Source organism: Patella vulgata, chromosome 1, assembly GCF_932274485.2.
Source record: "Patella vulgata chromosome 1, xgPatVulg1.2, whole genome shotgun sequence".
In the NCBI taxonomy this organism is placed as follows: Eukaryota; Metazoa; Mollusca; class Gastropoda; family Patellidae; genus Patella; species Patella vulgata.
In genome coordinates, this window is record NC_065879.2 from 72,959,610 (window position 1) to 72,983,388 (window position 23,779).

The 23,779-nt window shown below is 35.5% G+C and overlaps 1 protein-coding gene and 1 long non-coding RNA gene across 5 annotated transcripts in view; one reads left to right on the top strand and one right to left on the bottom strand.

Annotated features, from left to right (window-relative positions):
- LOC126808596 (MYND-type zinc finger-containing chromatin reader ZMYND8) overlaps positions 1-12,988 on the top strand; it is a 44,616-nt gene extending 31,628 nt beyond the window's left edge. For all 3 annotated transcript variants that reach the window (XM_050533425.2, XM_050533423.2, XM_050533424.2), the window contains 8 exons: positions 3,849-3,963; positions 5,945-6,016; positions 7,104-7,221; positions 7,845-7,969; positions 8,576-8,863; positions 9,461-9,505; positions 9,799-9,954; positions 10,788-12,988. In XM_050533425.2, the coding sequence (XP_050389382.1) occupies positions 3,849-3,963; positions 5,945-6,016; positions 7,104-7,221; positions 7,845-7,969; positions 8,576-8,863; positions 9,461-9,505; positions 9,799-9,954; positions 10,788-11,027 (1,159 nt within the window). In that variant the 3' untranslated portion in view covers positions 11,028-12,988. The remainder of the gene's footprint in view (positions 1-3,848; positions 3,964-5,944; positions 6,017-7,103; positions 7,222-7,844; positions 7,970-8,575; positions 8,864-9,460; positions 9,506-9,798; positions 9,955-10,787) is intronic.
- A 3,955-nt stretch (positions 12,989-16,943) lies between these two features.
- LOC126808597 (uncharacterized) lies at positions 16,944-23,466 on the bottom strand. 2 transcript variants are annotated; one of them, XR_007674695.2, is made up of 5 exons: positions 23,356-23,466; positions 21,366-21,658; positions 20,394-20,537; positions 19,388-19,555; positions 16,944-18,329 (listed from the first exon to the last, which is right to left on the bottom strand). It is a non-coding gene; the product is annotated as an uncharacterized LOC126808597 (long non-coding RNA). The 2 variants fall into 2 exon arrangements; XR_007674696.1 differs by lacking the exon at positions 23,356-23,466 and adding an exon at positions 22,835-22,849.
- Positions 23,467-23,779: the final 313 nt, after the last annotated feature.

Below are 23,779 nucleotides of genomic sequence, written 5' to 3' on the forward strand. Positions count from 1 at the left end.
TAAAAATGGAATAATATAATAATTTCATGTGTCTGATATATTTCATATGACAATTATTTAATTTTGTAATAACGAGAATTTTCAGATGGGTCGTAATTTTGGAAAACTGAAAAGTACAGTTCCCGATACAATGCCAAAGGGCTAATATGAGTATGGCACTGGGATCCGCACTGGCTCAGTGAGTAATGCACTGGTTTGCAAACCATTGCGTACCGGATTCGATCCCGGTGTTGACCTAGACAGTTCCTCGGGATTTTCCAGCTGTCAGCTGTGCAGGTCGGAGAGGGTCTGGCAAGGAACAACATCTAGTCATTCGTATGGGACCCCCACCGCCACCTAAAACATCAGATACTCGGGATCTGTAACGTCAACTGTGGCAGGGCAGGATCATTCTTTCCATCATCATACTGTGGCATCGCCACACCAATACCAACCAGATTCATGCTATATAGAGATACCAAATCATACCAATACCATGCTACCCATGTTGCTAGTTACCATTATATACCTCAGGAGCTTCGAGTCGCATCCGTGTCCAAGGCTCGGGTACTCATACTCATGACTTACAGGCATTGTGTTGGACGCCCTTTCCTGGAGGTGGTATAGGGGTACCCAGTAGTGTCAGCATGTTGTCTAGGAGGTGCTGGCAGGATATTACTGATGTCCTAGACTGAAATCCTTCTTCCAAAGTTATGGTTGCATATTCCAGCTCCATCTTCTGAAAGTCTATGTGCGGCCATACCAGGGTCTTTCGTCCAATTGCGACTGGAGGAACCCGACTGTCTTTCCAATCGCGTCTGGCTGGTGGCAATAGTGGCATGCGTCCACGACTAGGAAGGCCTGCTGCTTCCTGTGCTTGTGTTCTTTCTGGACATGGTCGCTTCTGAGCAGAAACTGGTGCCGGACTGAGGCTTCTCTTGATCGGATTATTTAGGGGAGAAATTGGTGGAGTATCTAGCAATACAGGTTGTCGGGCGGCTTCCATCTCTACGGTAACCCTTGAGACATCTTGAAGAGATACTGTGGTCTTCAGCTTACGGGTGCAGACAAAAGATTTGTTCCATACCATTCTCCTGTCTTGCGAGTCAGAAGATACTCCAAGAAATTCGGTCAAGTTAAACTTCCTCATTTCCAAATGGGATCCTTTAAGGCCGATGCCAACACCAGGCGGTCTCAGGTTGTTGGAGTTTGGTAGAAGAGTTAACTTTCGGGTTAAAGAACCCAAGGTCCGAGGGTCTTGTACGGTGGTTTTCTTTAGGGTGACCCTGTAACACACGTTATCTTCATCAGTCGCGAACAGCGCAACTCTGCCATCCTTCTAATAGTGATATCTGTAGGAGTAACCAGATCGGCAAGGTTGAACGATGGTTGATGAGGATAATACTTCTCCAGTGAAGGAGTTGGCGTTATCTCCCCTTCGGCACAGATAGGCAACACATCACTGACACTCTCGCGGTCACCTTTGAAGGTTCTCCATTCTTCTGTCCATTCTTCTTCTGACCGGAAAGGATCTGAAAACTTACGGATCCAGTCCAGCATCATCTGTCTTGTAAGCTGGAATAGTGGTGAAGCCCACTTTGGTACCATGGCAACTCGTTTGTAGACTTGGGGGGGGGGGGGGGTGATGGCGTTATACAACTGAAGGATCGGAAGTCTCGACAGAATAAACACACAACCTTCATTCGTTTATGGGGAGTCGCAGCCAAGTGGTTCTTTAGTTGTTTCTTCATTACAACGACTCAAGGCAAGACCCAATCCCGCAATTCAATTTAGACATCTTGGAAAGCCTAAAATGTATAATAATGTGAAAACCTTAAGTTTTGCGGACTATAAAACGTTATCAATAATGCCATCATGTGTATCTAAGAACGTAACTATTCGGGCATAGGTCATCTTATAATCAAACAGCCATCATCCACGTATACTATGTCCTTACAGTTTCTCTATAATAGGCTATTGCTCCCATCCTCCATTAATTCTTCCTTTGAGTTCGGTACTTTCAATGCAGCTCCGAATTCATTTGGAAAGATCCTGTGTCACTGGGCCTGACAAGAATTGCGGGGCGACTAAAAGATTATTTCATATCCTTTTTAATGGCACACATGCGCAACACACGATTAAACGGTCTGTAATAGAAAAATAATTACATAATAGCTGATCACAAACGAAATCTGTTCAGTTTCGAATGGCATACAATTCGCGGAAATGGCAAATAACGGCGGGGAAACCTAGACCGATCACCGAGTGGAACTTCACAGAGAAGGTTGAGGGATAGCTCAGTCTCCACCCTCGCACCGCTAGATAGATTACCGTGAAACTTTCATCTGCAATTTGAATTTGTTCTCTTTTTGCCATGAACCTGGGTACCTAAGGCCCATGCCTGAGCTGGGCTTTTAGGGATGGGTAGAGCTGAAGCTTCTGTCGATTCGGTAAAGCAGTCGCTGATTACTATAATATATCGATTACCTATATTGGTGAGCGGCAAAGGTCCAGGGATGTCCATGGCGATTCTCTCCATTGTAAAAGCAAGAACAAAGGCGTTTAATTGGGCCATTTTTCTATTATTATGACATCTTTTGGTACGGCGTAAGAAAACAGCGTAGCTATTGTTTGTATTTGTAGACTTACAGGCTTTGTCTAATGCAGTGGTTCTCAACCTTTTTTTGCCAACGGCACACCTTAGAACACATGAGAAAATAGCGACACACCTGGCTAAATATATGTAAAAAGAATTTGAATTTTGCAAAATAAAAACATGTCAAGTCACAGACGGCATACAACCGTAGGCACAAACTAGTCATAGACACATTGAATGACTCGAACTAAATAAAGAAAAACACGGCTATGAGCTTACTATATTGCAGTGTTTCGAATTTCATCAGTCAAATAGCTAGTTTCTTTAGTGAGAAATTTTCTTGGTGTGCCGTTCAAAATTTCGCGGCACACTTTGGAAGATTTAGCGGCACACTGATTGAGAATTACTGGTCTAATGTAAAATCTGGACCACGTGTAAAATCTAGACCATGTGACATTTAGTCATAGTGACACATTCAGTAATACACGAACATTACACATTAAATTTACTTATTTTTCTATGCCAGAATTTAACAGTGTGATACTGAATGGCACAAAAACAATGTAACTTTCATAATTCTAGTAATGTTTAAACGAAACTTATGTTTTATCGTGATACGTCGATGTCTTACTTGGCTAAAATGACCTCGTATTATAGTAAATAGATGCCACGTGACAGGAATCTGTAGTATGAAAACCTCGTATGTCGGTTTATACGAGGTTTATATATTACAGTTGATAACATTTGCAATTCAAAACCACGTATATTATTATACGCGGTTTTGATTGTATGCCATTTTATACGTGATATTTATTTAGACATTTTCAGACATTTAAAACTGTCGTAGCTAAACGAGGTTTTGATATTCAGAAGCGCGCTTTTACGAGCTTTACAATGGTATCAAAAAGTGTTTTTGGCCAAAAATCGGTTATACAAGGTTTCAAGCGGAGACCCACGATATATTGAAAATTTCAATAGTCATGACTGTTTGAAGATATAGCGTAGATCCTTCATTATCGTATCAATGGTACTTGACAACCAAGACTTGGCCTTGAATGTTCATGTTATCGTTAAATTTTTAAATCTCGCGGTTGTTTAAATCCATTTAATTCTTGGCCATTAGAGTTGATTATAGACTCTTATGTTAATAAATGTTTAAATTATAATTTATATAAAATTTGAAGCCAAAATAAAGACCTGCCTTAGGCAAATTTAGCTCATACATAATGCATCTTAAGTTAATTACCGAACTACTATTATTTTTCATTTTTAGAGTATCAAACTCTCCGCCACCTCAGGATACAGAAATGACATTAGAGACAGAGACTCCAGATAATGAAAAATTACCTAATAATATAACCGATATCATACAGTCTTATACTAAAAAGGTAATATTGGTTGATTATCACCTGAATCATGGATACTTCATTGTCTTCAAGTACACTAATTTTCAAGAGTGTTGTTCAACAGTTTTTGGGACGGGGCAGAGAGATGTAGAACCATGATAACATTCCAAGAAGTTTAGACAAGTGACCCAATTGATCATGGCATTAAACTCACAGACATGCAGGACCAACCTGTCCTCCCCTACCAAGTTTGGGCTATTTGTGATAAAAGTATTTTGATGCATTTGGTAAAACTACACTAGGATTAGCTTGAAACATATTTTCAGGATTCTGATCTCAACTCAGCAGATTGTATCAAATGAGCTAAAATCCACACTGCAAACACTAAATGTATTCCAAATATTCAAAGCTGACAAATTCTTTTGTATTTTTATCAATTCCAATTGTATATTATTGTATGTATAATATACTATTCAAAAAAAGTAGGGGATATTTGATTTTGGGGGCATAATACTAAAATATGCAAATGACTACGAAAAAAGTCACTATAGAACCTAACAGAAGAAACATTTCCAGTTACATGTGACGCCCAAACGCACCAATAGCTACCGCATGGAATGCAGGTGATGCTTGGGATCATCATGGGGGTCCAACCCAAGATTTGCACGACTCTGACTTTGAATGTTACAGTCATTGTGGCATTGAATTCCAGGGTGGAAACATCAGTTTAATTGTTTTAGTGACCAGAAAACAAATTTTGATATGCGTCGGCTTACCCAAAATGAAAGGTTACGTGCCCTTGGCATGCTACAGATCGGCACAACACAGGCGGTTGTGGCGCGGACGATGAATGTTTCTCAGTCTGTCATAAGCAGGCTATGGTCCAGATACCGTGATACACAATCTGTACAGGACAGACCACGCTCAGGTCGACCAAGGGCGACAACTCAAGCCCAGGATCGATTTATCCGTACCTTGGCCTTGAGAAATCGTGTCATCACAGCAAATCAGATCAGCGCTCGTCTTCAAACAGACACTGGTGTGAGAGTGAGTGGCCAGACGATTCGGAATCGACTGCATAGGGGTCACCTTCGCGCCCGACGTCCTTGCGTGATCCCTTGTTTGAGAGATCATCACATTCAAGCAAGACGTCGTTGGTGTAGGGATCGTCAACACTGGGATAATCAACGCTGGAGCAATGTGATGTTTTCAGATGAGTCAAGGTTCACTGTTGATTTTTTGGACAGACGTAGGAGGGTGTGGCGTCGTCGAAACGAGCGCTTCCAAGACGTTAACGTCATCAGACATGATCGATTTGGGGGTGGTTATGTTATGGTGTGGGGAGGCATCACTGTTGCTGGAAGAACGGCTTTACATGTTGTTGCAGGGCGTGTTACAGGCCAGTACTACCGGGACAACATCTTGGCAGTCCATGTTGTGCCGTTCGCACGACGTCATGGCCGCCGTTTCATCTTCCAGGATGACAACGCAAGATGTCACAGGGCCAGGATCGTTACAGGTTACCTCCAACAACAGAACATCACCACATTACCTTGGCCAGCACTGAGTCCCGACCTCTCCCCCATCGAGCATGTCTGGGACATGCTTGGACAGAGGTTACGTCAACGTCAACAACGTTCTGCCAATGTCCAAGAACTTGCTGCTGCGTTGCAACAGGAATGGGACAATCTGGACCAAAATGACCTTAGACGTCTCATTAGGAGTATGCCACGTCGGATCAATGCTTGTTTGGCAAACAGAGGAGGATTTACCCGTTACTGACTTGGTTGTGATGCTGTGGTAACTTTGCTGTTTGACCCCGGGTATCATTTTACCCTTATAATGGTCAGTCTGTGCCTTACTTAGTCTAACGATCATTTGGAATAAATCGATGAATGTGAACTTCATTTCATTTTGTCATTTGTTTCTTCGTCAGTTTCATTAGGTGACTTTAATAACACTTAAAAATCAAATATCCCCTACTTTTTTTGAATAGTATATATGTCCTTTTATTTTGTTATAGTTGTCAAGTTCTATAGAAGAAACAATTACCTCCCTTTGTAAAGATCTTGTTTCAGTTACTAAAAAAAATTATGTAAGTTTATCACCGGTATATTTATCTATATTAGTATAATAAATAATTATTGTGATACTTTCTATTGAACCTTTGCTACAAGTAGTGATGGATGTGGTACAGGAGGTAGCAATTGGGTCTGCTTGATTTCTCTGCGATAGGTGAGCCGGTTTGCAAAAGGCGTACGCCGGTCAAGTGATATTCGCCTCTCCCTGCTTCATTTGTCCATAGCGGTGCATACCGACTGACCACAGTTTGACAAAAGTTCGGCTGCGATGTATACCGAATGCGTCGCTTTGGCGGGAGAGGCTAATATCACTTGACCGGCTTACGCCGTTTGCAAACCCGTTACCCATCGGCAGATAAATCAAGCAGGGCCTATGCTAATGCTTTCCTGAACACCTGATGATTTTTGTGACTGAGCTGATGTTTGGTGGCTTTGGATATGGTCCTGGTATTTTCACTAAGTTAAAAACTACTTTGATTTGATTTGTTTTTATTTAGTGTTGGTTCTTTGTGCATTATATTTTGTGTGAGTTCTGTTTTCTGTTTTCTTGCATTAGAACTATTGATGGTGTGTTTAATTGCTTGCAAAGAAAGAATCCATTCTTTTTGTTTCTGAATGATTCTCAAATCCAGATTCATAAATCTGTGAATCCGTCTGCTGATGTGGATTTTTAGATTCAAAATGACTGTCATTCAGCAACAAAGTATTTCAACCTTCATGAATCAAATACCGATGTATAAAAGTTCAATCAGGAATTAAAGCATATCTTGATCCCTTTCAGTTTAACATGAATTAATAAGTTAGTATGAATAAATGTCAACAATGCATGAAATGAATATGTAAATTTATATTCCTGTAAACTTTCAACTCTGTCAAATTTTCTCCATATTTATGGCTATTTGACATGAGAAATGCAATGGTTGTCACTGGGATTATATGGGCTGGGTATTGAAATGCCCTCAATGGAATAATGATGTCCTGAACATTATCAAAACCAGCATTGTTTTACAAAATGAACAAAAAATTTACATTAGCTATTCCCCCCCTCCCCCTCTCAAACCTCATATTTAAAAGAAAATTCATTTCAATTTTGTGTTTTAGTGTAAGGGTCCTTTACGTAATGAACGTAATGAAGAAGAAGAAGCTGAAGAAAAAGAGAAGTTTGAAGTTATAAAGTGGGCACATCAACAACAAATAGAAGAATTAAAACATAGCTTTAGTAAGCTCTATATTATTTCAACAGGGTTGTTGGCTCCATTTCAATCTATTATTTCTGTATCAAGGGTTTTGATTATTCCATTAATTTGGCTTTGACCAATCACATAACATATGTTTCTGAAAAAGACTGAAAAATAAAGTGGAATGAAATATCCGTATGATGAAAAATCTGTATTAAGTTAAGGCAGCATTCACAGATTACGCTGGGTAACAAATGATAATTAAAGATAGTTAATGCTGTATTTTTAGCTCAAAATACTGAGCCGTTTGTAAGTGATCGCTAAATTTGCTTTACATAACACACTAAAGGAATTCCATATAATTTGCTGTATGTGATAATCACCACACATAATAACATAAGGAAATATGTAGACATGGCTATCAAGTCTCTTGGGGATAGGATGGAATTTGGGGACTTATTGCCAACTACATTAGGAAATGGAAAGTTTGTATTTTTGCGAAAAAGTACTACAGACATTCAGATAATTGATTCTAAAAGTCTTCCACTTAGAATTTATCCGTTTGATTCTCTAGAATATATATGGGACAGATTTTAGTAGACTGAGAAATGTTTAGTATGGCATTTTTGAGATTAACAATTATAACAAATACCTTATTTTATAGAACTAAACTTAATGGAAGCTCGTTCTGGATGGGAGTCTGATATAGTTCGAACTCAATTAGAGTTAAACAAAAAGTTTGAAGCTGATAAGAAACTAGCTGTAGAAGAAGCCAAGAAAAAACAATGGGTAAGGTCTCCCAGGAGGTAGTATAAAGGGCATAGTAGCTCCTTTATATGATCATTCTATACGTTATTTTGAGGCCTTTTGTGGTCCAGTGATAACATTTAGAAATCAAAAAAAAGCTTTGGAATTTTTAGAATGGCTTAGCAGCTGAAGTCATCATACAATTTATTTTAAACCGATTATGGCAAGGCATAACAATTGCAACAATTTCTGATAATTACATGTTATTGCCCTTGATTATGGCATAGAATCTTAAAACATCTTTGACGGCAAGGTGTATTTATCTACTGTTTAAGCAATATTTAGTAATTGAACACATTACAAATGAACTCCATAGTTCTCTGGAAAACAATTAATGAATTTTAACCAGAGCTATGTGTTTCTACAATGACTCTCATGTCCCTTTTCATGCATAATATTGATACTTTCGGCCCTCATCTCTCCTACTAGTATTTTGTGTTATAAAGTCATTTTCTACATAGGGTCATTTCCTAAACAATGGTTGAATTTTACCCAATTTCACCAATTTGTCAGAAAGGGTATTACATAGTTTTTGGGTTGTTTTTTTTACCAATAATCCTCTCCCAACTTATTTTTATCTATTTGCAGTGTGCGAAGTGTGGTAAAGAAGCTATATATTATTGTTGTTGGAATACCAGTTATTGTGCCTATACCTGTCAACAATCACATTGGCCAGAACATATGACCACATGTATGCAAGCTCAAAATGCAGCCAGTCAGCAACAAGAACCTGTTAAATCTAGTAGCCAACCACAGGTCTCGGTACAATCTACACCTTCTACTGTTACACCTAGCAACAAAACCATCCAATCAAACAGTTCAATATTACAAACAAAGACGTCTGAATGGATAGATAGTCAAGCAGAATCAGTACAGGTACAATTTGTAAATGGTGGGGATGGGGGGGGGGGTATATTACAGTTTTTATTTGGTACTAAAAAACCCCAAAATATTGCTTAAAGATACATTATGGGAGATAAGATAACGAGATGGCAGTTTTCGCTATAATAGTTAAAAACAAGATAGTGTAAAGGTAATTTGCTGAAAATTTCAGTCAAATTGATCCACCATGAGCCGAGAAAGAAGCTCGTGAAATTTTGGCATAGTCTCGGTCATCATTACTAAAATCATTAATATAAACAGCAAGTCTCAATTATCCACTTTTTTTAATTTAATTATCAACGGCCATTATCGGCATATAGGAATCTAATCCAGCCAACATCGAAGGCTAGCCTTGACATCGAGAGTTTATTATGGTCTGGATAAGTTAATTAATGTCTAATAATTGATAATTTAGATAACATTTCAGGCCTAAAGAAAGACTTGTAATAAGCAGATTTTGCTCTTGCATAATGCATGTATAAGTAAGATCTATTTTTTCATTAATATGTCAAAAGATTCAAATATTTAACTTACTACACTGAATTTACTTTGTATGGAATCATTTTGCTAAACATTAAATATATTTTCTAGGTACAGAGAACATTTAATTTAGCACCACCTGTAGAATCTAATGGGGTAAGAATAAATAATACATCTTGATTAACCATGATTGTCATTAGTTACTGAAAACTTACTGAAACCTTTCTTTCTCTGACACTTTCTGCCAAATAATCACATTAAAACTGTTGACTGTTGAACATGTGATCAATTTTGAACCGGTCACACTGCCAACTCACTGAATATAAGCATGTTTTTAAACTAAATCAAAGAGAAAATCCCATTTTAAAATATACCTCACAACCATAATTCCTTCCTAATATTCATTTTCAGTTTAATGGTTTCTGTTAACTATCGGTTATATTTTTTAGGACGTACACCCAGTTTGGAGAAATCGTGCTCGAGATAACTTAGAGAAAGTTTTATTACGTCAAAGTGAAACCAGTCATCTTAATAATAATACAATACAACAGTTTCAACAACAGAATAATAATATGTTAATATCTAATCCTAATCAACATCCACAGGTACTGTTTCTTTATACACACCTTTATTATTTTATGTGGTAGAGAGAACTTCAGATTTAATGCCAAAATGTGAATAAATAGCCCAAATCATTTTAATTCAATATATTGATCTGTGCAAAATTCATCGCTCTCTTCGTAATAAGGGTTACATAAATCGATAAAAAAATCATATATTATTTTGTTATAGGTTCGAAATGTATGTCGAAATTTATGCAATTGTTGATAGGTCTTCTTTTAAAGGGACAATAACCCTCTTGCTGACTTGACAGCTCCAGAAAATAAAAAAATAGCCTTATTCTAAGTACTAGATGTGTTAGTGTAAATTATCCATTAAATCCTATTTTACTTGTCCAGATGGTTAAAAAATATTTTTAAATCCAAGTCACATTTGAAAAGCTTTACGTCAGGCTTTTCAAGTCATTTAGTTGAATTTTTCCAATTTTTTAAATTAGGTGTGTTAAGATGAAATTTATATCACCAATTAATTAGAATATTGTAAAATAGTACAAGTTGTTGACCAGAATAAAGATTGTGACATATTATTCAGTTACAACAAGAGTGGTATTGAGCCTTTAAGGTGGGGGGCTTAGATCCAGAGCTTGTGTGTGACCAGGAATAGATTTGCCTGTTCAAACTTGTGGGTTTTCTTCAGGTTCCCTCCCATGGCTAAAGACCCCTACATTCAAGCTAGTTATTGAAATAAAATTGTACCACATTTTATTTCCGAATGAACCTAGTTTGTGTCAAGTGGATGTTAAACCCCATTTCTCTCGCTCTCTTTTAAGGCATCCACTCTATCAAAAATTAATGATATTTTATATTTTTGTAAACAGATGAGATTACAAGCTACCCAGTGTATGAGTATACAGTCTAATACAGTATTACCTGCTGCTACTCTACTACCAAACAATTCTATTATATACCCTGTCTTACAACCACAACAACAACAACAACAACTAAACAACCAACAGGCAGCCATTTTACAACGCAATCAACTTATACTAGCTCAACCTAATCCTAACCAGTTACAATTTCAACGATTTCAATTACAACAGGGTAAATACGGTATTTGAATCTCGTAAAGAAGTTTGTGGGATCATGTGTGAATATTGGGATCAAACAATTTCAGCATTTGTTTCAACAGATTTTGTGTGGGCATGCATGAATATTAATGGCCTTCCAGTGAAAGTCACAACCTCCAGCGACAACCAAATCGCAGTGGTAGTAAAAATGATGTAATAAGTCCTGACTGAACATTTATAATTTTCAGTAAAAACCAAATACTATGTATTTTAATTGAGAAAATATGGTATTTAAAATTGTGTTTCTAAAATAAAATATGGAATTAATCCAATTTTTGAAAGTTTATAAGTTGTTTAAAAATTGGAACCGACAGTGTTGAGATGAATGATCATAAGCATATTATCATCCTACAGTGGACTCTGTCACTTCCGACATAGTACGGGATCGATACAATATGCCAGATTATACAGCATGACAGAATACTCAATTGTCTCAATACCAGAAGTATTATTGTACCTCATATATCAGAAGTATTATTCCAATACACCTTCGAATACCCATAACATAAAATATGATAAACCATTCTGTACATTCAAAATTTTATTCCTTAAAATTATTACGTTTTTACTTTGTACATGTACAAACCACTCGTGCGTCATTCTGTTGATGTTTTCAAATTTAGAGTTCGAGTAAAATCCTTTCTTACTGTTTCTTATACCACGGTATTCATATTGATCAAGAGTGACAAGTTAGTTGCTGAAGCGCTGAGTATTGAAGTACGAAGTGGTCCACATAAAACATGTTTCAGCTAATGAAAAAATTGATTACCAGCGGCAACAATATGAAAGCACCTGCCTATTATAATATGGTTCCTTATATTTTTTAGCGTTTTTTAAGAGGTTTTTTTTTGCTTTCAAAAAGTAATTTGTATTGTCTGGTGCAAGGCCTACATAGTTACCGAAAGATGCCATATTTCTATCGTTTTTTATAGTTCAAAATTTTGTTTCAGTTGTTTTTACTAAACTAGGATCTGAAAGAGTTGTTATATAACCTGCGTTCCTATTGATGTGAGGGATTAGCCAATGAAACGGTTTATTATGGCGAGTTTTTGGCGCAAGTTTTATGGAACTGTGGGTAACCCACTAGAAACATCAGCACTGATTGGTTAATCAAATGTCTAACGTCATAGGGTCAAAAGCTGCTTGTATGACCTCTCACACGACCTACACTACAACTGGTCAGATCTTCATGTAGTAGAGGCCATAGAAAGTATAAAAAAACGAAAAGATATATAGATCTGTATTTTAATCAGATTGGCATGAAACCATCTATTGAATACTTAATGGCTAATTCCTTCTGTGTAGGTCCTATAACTTTCTCAAAATCTGCTATCATTTGCTGCTTGACATCTAATGTCAAATTTGTACATGCACGCTTTGCAGGACGAACAGACATTCTGAACACAATATTATAATGATAGTGATTCTTCATCTACCAAGTGCTCTCTTACTAGAGATTATAAAATTATCAAGGTTATTAACAAAGATGGACAGTGTCTTAAGCTCACCAATAAATGATTGGTGATTGCTTGTCAGTTAACACCCACTGATTTAGGGCCGGATTATCCATTGTTAATTCAATGCAAATCGTGTGACTGGACCGCTGATTGATGTCGTTATTCGGAATATTCAGAATATGGACTACTCAAAACTTTTTTGGTTGAAGTAATAAGGAAATAAATCTGGACATGAAAATGATGACGGATTTCACAGAATGCAGTAGTATTCAGATGTTGGAAGCGACAGAGTCCACTGTATTTCATAATAACTGTACACAGAAACATAAACATAATAAGAGGGCAATACATGACCTTATTATTATCAAGACTAATGAATGGCCATTGATATAAAGGATATTATTGTGTATAAAACTTGTAAAATTGTTTGAATTTGGAACATAACCTTTTGACAAACCTAATTTTCTTTTGTATTAAAATTTTTGTAGATTGTTTCCCCTACTATTCATCTGACCAAACCTGTTTTCTACTTTTTATATACCCTTAAAATACAGATGTGACGTCACCCTTTGATGTTGGCGTACCATTATTTCAAATAATCGTACGGGCAACTTGCCAATCGTACCTAGTCAAATATTAGACTCGAGTGACGTATTTCACTTTAAACGCACGTGCGGGGTGTCTGTATTTTAAGATGTTTAATGGTCTCGAGCTGAGACATTGCGTAATATATTGTAAAAACACTCGGACCTGACGGTCCTCTTGTTGTTACAATATATTACTTAATGTCTCGCTCTCTACCATTAAACAATACATATTTCATGTATATTATTGTGATCCCTTTCCAACTGTTGCACACTCTAGAAGCTAAAGTTGATGGACTTATGATGAGCCATGTTTATGTTAATGAGATGAAGAAGCCTACAAATTTGCAACAATTCTCAGTATTGGCTCTTGATTACATTTACAATGGCTAAAGTTACATGTATCTAATTTGCTTAAAAATTTAAGATGATACTTATGTTTACGAGACAAAGCCTTGAACAAGCTGGATGATCTTGTGGACACTCTACAGGCACAGTTATTTTACAAGTGTGACCGCCTTTACAGACTTCTCAGATAACTTAGTTGCTTTTGGATCTATTATTGCTTGGCAACCTGTCATAATTTGTCTTCAGCTGAAGTGTACATAAATTTCATCTCTGACCCAACCATTTTAATACTGTTAATTATTTTTCGGGATGTTAAAAGCTGTTCAAATTTGACACAATGACTTGTAGAGATATTGTAGGCCTACTTTATAACACAACTCAAATGGTAATGGCTGCTGACATAAGCACACTTAAAACTCAACTTCTAAAGGAGCTAAACCTTTAACTCAATATCTTCCATAATATTTGAAATTAAAAACACGAATTAGAATTCAATATTGGTCCATTTCAATCAATATTGACGTTATTATCTTGCTGTGAAAATATGGGATCCTCATATCCGATATTTAAGACATGATGAACAATTTATAATCATTACACGAGTCGTGTATTCTATGGTTCAGATGCCATTTGTAATGAACAAAGAAAAACATATCCTACAAGACAAAACTGAAGTAATTAGTAATGGCTGATTCACAAAATGTGTAGAATGAATTTAGCAAGTTTAAACGACTGTCGTTCAATTTGGACTGTTCTAGTATTTATTTCAGCGAACATAATTAATTAGAAATGAAATAAAATATTAAATATAGATCACTTTATATACATTCATATTACATTAATATCATGGTTTAGACCAATTTTTGTCTATTTTAAGGTTCCAAAGAATAGATCCATATGCCTTTTAAACAACTTCTTGATATGATTCAAGCCAAATTTTTTTAGGTATTGGCAAGGGAGTATGTTGTGTTTGCCTGAATAAGAAATACGGACAAATGTCTTCATGACACAAGAAAAACATTATTCAAATCAATTACCATATTAGCTGACATCAGTTAAAGTAAAAATACTGGCAGAATTATTTAGTACGTGGTTAGTCTTGTTAATGATTTTATTAGAAATATTTTGAGTCAAAAATGTGCTAGAATGAATGAAGAATTGTATATAGTTTTGTTATTTTTATGATGTTAGCTTTCAGTTTATAATGTTTACTGCAGTATGAAAGTAAAGAAATTTTGACCAAAGTGTATGCATAAAACTAAATAATTTTGTTTACATGAGGTTAATATCTATTTTTGCTTTGTTAAAGAATGTATGTCTTCTTTCTTTGAAAATTATCAGATTTTTTCATTATTCAATAAAAATGTTTCTTGTTTACAATAAGTTTATGTTAGTGAAATTTTAATATCTATTGTGACACTGGAAATTAATCCATTATTTATATTTCATTAGCCCCAATGTGGAACTTTGACTTAGTACCTTGTTATCCCGCGCCGAACATGGTTAGGGAGGGATATTGAAATTGGGTCCGTCCGTCCCGATTTTTTTTTCCAGAGCATATCTCATAAACCGTTCAAGATATCTTTCTAAAACTTTGTACACACATCAACCTATTACAGTAGTTGTGCCTTTTCCTATTTAGGAATTTCTGGGATTTATATTTTTTGTGTTTCCATGGAAACAAATTTGACTTAGTTTTTGGTGTATAATTTTGTTTCCGTAGCATATCTCATAAATCGTTCAAGATATCTTCTTGGCACTTGTACAAACATCAGTCTGTGACAGTTGTGCATTTTGCTATTTAGGATTTTCTGGGATTTATATTTTTCGTGTTTCCAAGGAAACAACTTTGACTTAGTTTTTGGTGTTCAAATTTGTTTACAGAGCATATCTCATAAACCATTCAAGAAATCTTCATGAAACTTTCTACAAACATTAACCTATTATATTAGTTGTGCCTTTTGCTTATTTGGAATTTCTGGGATTTAATAAGTTTTGTGTTTCCATGGAAACAAATTTGACTTAGTTTTTATGCACAATTTTGTTTCTGGGGCATTTGTCATAAATCGTTAAAAATATCTTTTTGAAACTTTGAACACACATCATCCTATTACAGTAGTTGTGCCTTTTGCTAATTAGAAATTTGTCGGATTTAATAATTTTTGCGTTGCCATGGAAAAAAAATTCTCTGTTGAATGAATTTTACAACAAATTTGAATTATTTTTTGGTATATAATTATTATTCTAGAGCATATCTCAGAAACTGTTCAAGATACCTTTATAACACTTTTACATTCATCAACCTAGTATTTTATTTTTCTGTCCCGATTTCATTTCTTGAGCATATTTCATTATCTGTTCAGAGAAATCTTTTTAAAACTTTATACAAACATCATTTATTTCCATGAGTAAAGATGGCCCTTGTTGATTTTGAGTGTTTCAGCAAAAAAATTGTTTGTTGATATCAATACCCACTCTAGAGTTCAATTCTTTACCTATTTTCTTGTATAGTAAATATTGGTGTAAAGATTGTTCAGATAGATTTGGAGCATTAATTAGCAAAAGTAGTTCCAGAGTTATTGCTCCTGATGAATGTGATTTATTATTGTACTGTCTCTCCAAAGAGTTCAGTTAACTGCAATTTCCATAAAATTTTCAGAAATAGTTATCAATGGACTGTTGATCTCGAAAGTTTTTAAAAATGTAGTTCCACAGTTGCTACCTACAACTCCTATCTTTTTACTCCTACTACAAATTGAAATTTGTGGGTGTGTTGAGAATTGGTCTGTCTTTATTACCTAAATACTACCCAGAAGTAGATAAAGGACAAGGTGTTCAGAAAAAGGGAATTATTTTGCTGTGAAAAAAAATGGGGTTTACCCAACTGAGCTAATGAAGACACGACTTTTCCTGTATCTTTGGTCAGAACATTAAAGATCTTTAACCTGTTCCTAGATGTACCACTGCCTATCAACATAGGAGCCACTCGATAGTTTTAAAGACAAGCCCTAATCATCTATATTAAATTATTGATTGATGAACTTATTTTAATAGTCCCCTGATTTCTAGTTGTTCGGATGGGACAAAAAACAAAGGTCTTGTGTACACACTGGCATGCACGTAAAAGGTCCCTTGACAGTTAGAATTCGATACAAGAGTAGGCCGGTAGTGCCGCTATCAGAGCAATTTCCCTCAAAGCACACAGCATGCCCAGTCAGAACAGAACCGTACGATGTTAAACCCCATTCCATTTCTCTGAAAGGTTGGAGACAATATATTTCATTTCTGAAATTTTAGTCGGCCTAATGTTAGTAACTAGGGATAGGAAAAGATGGAGTATGACTGGAGCTGTGACAATGGATGACCAAGAACATTGCATAATAGGTGCGATTAGGTCGACTGGATGACAATCATCACCAAGAATATTGCATTGTGGACATCCGTAAATGTATATCTTAATTCCAGATTGATAAAACCCCATTTCTACTTTTTGTCTTGATTTATACTTAAACAAATAATAATTTTTCTTACAAATTTTAATGTACCGGTATATAAATTGATATATGAAAATAACTATAGGAATGCATACATATATAAAATATTTACTGTACAATATATCAAAGAATCAATGAAGATGAAATTGTGGAAAATTTTATGCTCCTACATGTACCATATTCAACCTAATAAAGCCAACACTCTGTCACTTAATAACAACCTCCAATAAAATGTAGGAGACGCTTTTTAAAATGGATTATTTGTATGTATAAATATGAAACAAATTTTTCCAGTTTCTTATTTAATAAGGTAAAATAATTTGCTCAACGATTTAAAACGATCTTAATTCAATAATTGAAACAGTTGAGGTTTCAGTAACATCAATTCACACATAGTTTGATTATTTCAAAGTCTTTACTTTCTTGCACAAATCAAGACTGAAAAAACCCTAGGAACTTTCTTGGCCAACAACTGAATTAAACAAAGGGCATCCTGGTTCGTGAGTCGGTGCCATCCAAGAAACTAGGTGGTGCTTATAGCTTTTTCTAGCAACAGATGATGTGACATCAGATTGCCAAACATCCAGGCACCTCAAATCCCACACATGAAGGATATATCAATATTGACCTTTTCTTACATATATATAATTATATGATGTTACATCTTGAAATGAAAAATGTGTAAAAATTTAATGCATATGTCCAGTAATGAAAGTTATTTATATAAATGAATAATATAGGCAAGAGCTACTTCAGCTTATAAAAATGTTTTTGCCTTATAAAAGACTATGTACAAAGTAAAATTATTTCTGGAATGTACAAAATTACATTCTCTTAAAAAAACATTAGCTAGTTCTAATATTCTCTTCGTATAAATTTTATAAATAGCCTTATCTATTGAACAATATTTAGATACCTATAACATTTGGATGCATTTTCTGACACTGAAAGATAGGCCATTAAAATCTTTTAAAAGATTTTTCCATAGTATGAATTTAAACAGATCATATATTTATTATTTTTTCCATGTTAAGATCTGCACAACAAAATTGTGAATTATTTCAAATGTTTATTCAGTTTGACCAAACTTTTACTGAAATATGAACCCATGGTAAAAATTTAAAAAAAACAAAACCTTGCTCTCTTAAATATTAACTTCTTGAAAACCTGAAACATTCGCAATCTCCACTTCTTCCTGTCCATAATAAACTGGTCGTTGAGGCTGAGCAGATGGTACAGTAACTTGATATGACTTTGGATAGGATTGTTCATATGTGAACTGAGTATAGGCTATGTCTTCGGTTCTCCCGTAACTTGGGTCCATTAACTGCTTCTGTCTGATATCCTCTACATAGCGACAAGTCTTTAAGGCTTCTATCCATATAAATATCACCCCAATAATAGTTGTAACTAAATATAAAGACAAATTTGTATTTAGTTACAGGAACTTCTTACATTAGGATTCTTATCAATTTCTATCACATTTGGTTGTATTCAGTTTCTAATGAAACAGGCAGGTAACTGGGGAGGGGGGGGCTGCAAAAATTGTCGACCATAAAAACAATAGACATACATTGTCCGTCAAATTTACAGCACCCCTGAGAACACTTCCCGCTCTGCTCATTGCTCTGAGCTAGTTACGGCCCAGAATGAACAATAGTAGGGTTTTCACTGAGGACAAAAGCTAACTACATGCTGAGTTTGGAGTAATTTCACTGACACGATTGCAGAGCCTTTAACCAAATCAACTGGTTTGGCAGTTTTCTCAAGGCAAGAAGGAATTGGGAGACAAGTTAGCTTTAAAATTATCAGTGAATACGGTGCAGGCCGCAATAAATTTCAAGAAATTGAATTGACCTATTTACATTACTCTTGAATAACTGGTCATGACACTGTGCCAGGAATGCCAAATGTGGAACTCTTCACAGAAAAGTTAATTTCAGTCTCTATTGCAAATTACCCAAATAATAACAATTATTGTAGTTATTTAGTTTGGGCAGCCATTTTGACAAAAATGATGACAGACCTGTCAAAGTTCGCAGCAAAAAAGGTCAAGGTTCTTTTGGCGTATGTGCAGTAATCCGTACTGAGAACCATTCTCAGACAGGTTAGTGTTTACACTACGAAAATTTAACGGTGCTGTGTCTGGCACTGTGACAGGACAACCTCACTTCAGTACTCAGTACAGCACGCTTACGGGGGTTTAGTGTGACTATAGTTTAGAGTCCAGTATACCCCAACTGCTAACAGTCCCTTAGTTTTTAACCCGTTAAGTGTGTATGTCGTTATATAACGTCCTGGACAACTGCCACTCACTGTGTGTAAGGGCGTAATATAACGCCTTGGAGGTATTTTCCCCAACCTATTCTTATAACATAGTACATAGTTCTTCGTCACTCCGTCAAATTAATTACACAATAGGGGGTAGTTTTAAAAATGTCACGCTTAACGGTTTAAAAAAAACTTACCAGCTCCAATGATGGCTATATAGTAAACCCAGTCTATATCTATACCCTCGGGAGATATTTTGGAAGAAACACGAGAAGGACTGTGCATGGGCAGGTTGATCCATTCACTATCATCCGGGTTTAAAAACACAAAGGCTGAAAAAATAACTCCTAATACCACACATAGAGCTGAAAAAAAAGGTAAATAATATGCATAAGATTCAACCAATCATGTTCTGTGCATTCTCAGACGACTGCCTTGTATATTCTTTCTTATATGTTCTACTGACATCCAGTAGACCTTGTAAATATCATTACATATATTATATGTACATTTCAGTTCCAGCCTACAGAGGTGACCTAAAATTATATGAAGCATCATGAAGATGGTAAGCCTCCAATTATGGTGATTAACCTTACAGAGACTTCACCACAACTACAATGGAAGAGAGAGATGGGGTTTAATGTCCACTAGGTCATTTCGGGACTAACATATGGTTCAATTTTATTTCAATAATTCGCTTGCACGTGGGATCTTTTTAACAGTGGGAGGAAACCGGAGGTCCCAGAGAAAATCCACAAGGTTGGACAGGCGACCGTGTCACCTACAACTGGGGAATCGAAACCAACCCAGTTGACTCAGTGACAGACCTTATGATACAGCGCACAGGCGCTAACCATTCGGCTATCCAACCCCCCTACAATGGAAGAAGAATTTCACGAGTAGTTCCAGAACCTCGCTGGCCAAGCTAGTGGGCTGGTTTATCGAGACTTGTTTTTAGTTAGGGAACTAATAAAAATAAGTCTTTCAACTCAACTCCCAACAGACATAAAAAAAATTCTGAAGATTCTTCTTCTACAGTAATTATCATTTGAAATCCTAACTACTCCATCACTGAGAAAAGGGGAACAACTGGCATTAGAGAAAGTTTTATACAGAAGAGTGAAAAAATTTCGAACACTATATTACTTTTGTCAGTTCTTAGAGAAGAGAGAAGCAAAAAATATGTATATAAAAATTACTTACATGAAATAGTTACAAACCCTGCCAAGAAAAATTCCCCAACGACAGAACCCAGTTCACGGCATGCCAGAATAAATGCTGCTACTGTACAGCCCAATAGACCAGTGACACCAGATATATAGAAAACCTGACCGGCAACTATTGATTCTGGAATAAAAACAAAATATTTAAATGGTATTATGGTACTATTATTGCATGCAAACACCGCAACTGTCACAGACAATGTCAGGTAAGATTTCTTAGATGCTCATCATTATCTCAGACACAGATTTTTCCTTTTCTGAAATTTTTTAACAGCGCATGTCTACCACTCACATTACCTGTATTACACTAAGAAAGAATAAATATATATAACACATTTATAGTCAAAGAAATCCAGTGTTCAATGTGTTATTTCCACATGTTGGGAGCTTTAAGTGGGGCTTATGTCGACCTTACAACTGAGAGCAGCTGGTGGCTTGGCAACCAGGAGCAACCGATTTCAACTCAAAGCAACTCATTCCAGGTTAGTTAAAGTCAGTTGCCCATTTTCAACTTTCTGCAACTCGCTTCAGTCGGCAGCAACTAGTTCCCGTCAACATGAGCACTCTTTAAATGGTCTCCCAACTCGTTTCCATGGAAACAATATGTGATAAAAGCACTCAGAATTCAGTTGCTGATTTGATCGACATAAGCGCACTTACAACTAGCTAAATGCAGTAGACATACTGTAAGCCCTACCGTTCTTTAAAGGCACAATATTCCAGAAGAACTAAAAGACAAATATCGACTCATTAAATCGTTTACATTACTACATGTACATGTATGTACAGAACACAACACCTATCAACAATTATTTTTTAGTCAAAGTTAAATAAGGTAAATGACAATTAGCCTTCTGATGCATTAATCATTCATAAAATACAAATTTAATAACGAAATTCATGAATTAAGACCTAAACAAAAGTACAAAACAATGTAGTTCAAAAATCTTACTTGGAGCAAATTGGTGATTGGTAATTTTATTCAGAAATACCATATCCTGGTATTTGTTTTCACCTGAATTCATGAAAAATAAACCACTTGAAATAGAGTAACTCTCAGGTTTCCCTTCAACGCCATAAGCTGCATCATTTGGATTAATACGAATTATAAACCAATATGGCAAAAATCCAGACAATACCAGAACCAGGCAACTGATTGCCAATAGTACTGATCCTAATGCCAAAGGTGTGGACGCACAAAAATTTTGAATTTTAAGTCCCATCTTCTCTGATTTTCTCAAATTTCTGAAAAATAATAAAAAATCAATTTTTTAATATTAAATACACATACATTGTATGAACGCCATAAGAATTAGAGACCTATAGTTAAAACCCTATAAGCAAGAGATCTGTTTTATCAGAAAGAGAGAGAGAGAGTGTTTAACATCCCCTCCACACACACCAGGTTATTTTGGGACTAACACATGGTTCAATTTTATGTCACTAATTTTATAAGGTTGGATAGACGACCCTAATCCTTGTCACATACAAACGAGGAATCAAAACCACGCCATTTGACTCAATAACAGACCTTATTATCTAAAGGTAGCATGACATTTCCCACTCAACACAAACGACGTTTCAGACTTAGTTTGACAACGTTTCGGACTTGGTTTCCGACTCGATGAATAGATAAAAGACTGTTGAATATTTGTGTGTTTACATTAGTGAGGCTGATAAGATAAGATAAGATGTTTATTGCATAGTTTTAGTAACAATAATAAAGAAATATAACATTGTTAGTTGTCTTTATTTATTGCAATCAGGGTTGGATTAGGACACATTTTAAACCATAAATACCCAATAAGCACTTTATAGAATTTGGTGCCCCCATATACATACATATAAACAATTATAAACCACAAAATAAATTTGCATTTTTCAAAATGAGGTTTATATACGTCATTATTAAGACAATGCAGATAATAGTAAGAAAAAACAAAAACATGGAAAACTAATTTATATGTGTGAAATAGCTTTATTTAATGTTCGCTTCCACCGAGGGACTATTGCACTTGATATCGATTAATAAAAGACTAAAAAATAAAAACACTGCTTATTGACAACTCGCGTGTTTGCTCACCCACCAAAGAACCGTATTGAATTTGACAGTAACTCATTGAAACCATTAATAAGATTTCTTTGCACATACTACAATAACATCAGGATTATCGGTTAATCGGCTTTAATTATCACGCTTTGATCTGTGCCATTTCTAATATTTTCTGAAAAACCTTTCTTTGTACGCAATGATTTATCAATTGGTACTGCTTTCTATTGCAAGCTTGTCGAGCAATGCATATCAGAGTGCAGCTTACCTTTAAAAATTCCTAGGGACTTTTAAATATTTGTATTAGGGTTTGAGCAGATCATTTACAATAAACTCATCAGGATATATTCCTTTTTTTATAAATATATTACCTTTACTGGAACGGTGATTATCAAAGAAGGGTAAGTGCAACTAATGTTTTATCGTTTGGTAGAGCCTTTTAATGACCATGCCTTTTCGAGTTTTAAATTGGCCTATTTCAAATATAATTCATCAGATATTTTTTTTTATATCAAATTATACAAACATATATATATATAGTCAAGGTATAAAGATATAAAATATCATTTTCGTAAACATTAAACAGTGAAAATATTGCCATTCCGTAATTACAAGGTCTCTATACCTTGTGTGAAAGGTAAATTTTACCTGCATATTATTTTTATAAAATTGTTTTTGGTTTATTACAAATTGATTTGATGGTTATGTTCAACCTTTCGTTTGATAAAGCAGCTGAAAGAATAAACAGTCACAGTGTGACTGATACATTCCATTTGAATTTCTATATTAGGATTTAATTCCCATTCTTGCATTTATGGTTCTAATACGGCACATACATTATTTCCAAAACATGCTATATGTGTTTTACATGAAATAATAACTAAATACGTACCTCTTTTTAAATATCTCAAATATTTATTAGTCACAACAATTAAGACGCCATGACACTTCTCCCAACAGGAAAGACCGGAAGTTACCTGTTCTAATCTCACCTGTGACAGGTAAAACCAATCTGATCGGCGGTTAGTGCTAAAGGATAAGGTCAGCTCAATTTTTCGTCAGAGATCACGAGATGTAAACAGAACTAGCGCTAATTCCAACCCTAACCCTGGACCTAGCCCCAATATACATTACCCTGACCCTACCTACAATCTCGCCAACCATCACGTAATTACAGTGCTGGATTAACCATAAGAGGCGCGTGCATTAGGGCCAGCCAAAAATCCAGGCCACAAAATAATAAAGTAAAACTTTTTTGATAATTATCAGGTGGTGACAAAAATGCTTGCCTTTATTTTTATGTAAATAAATTGCAT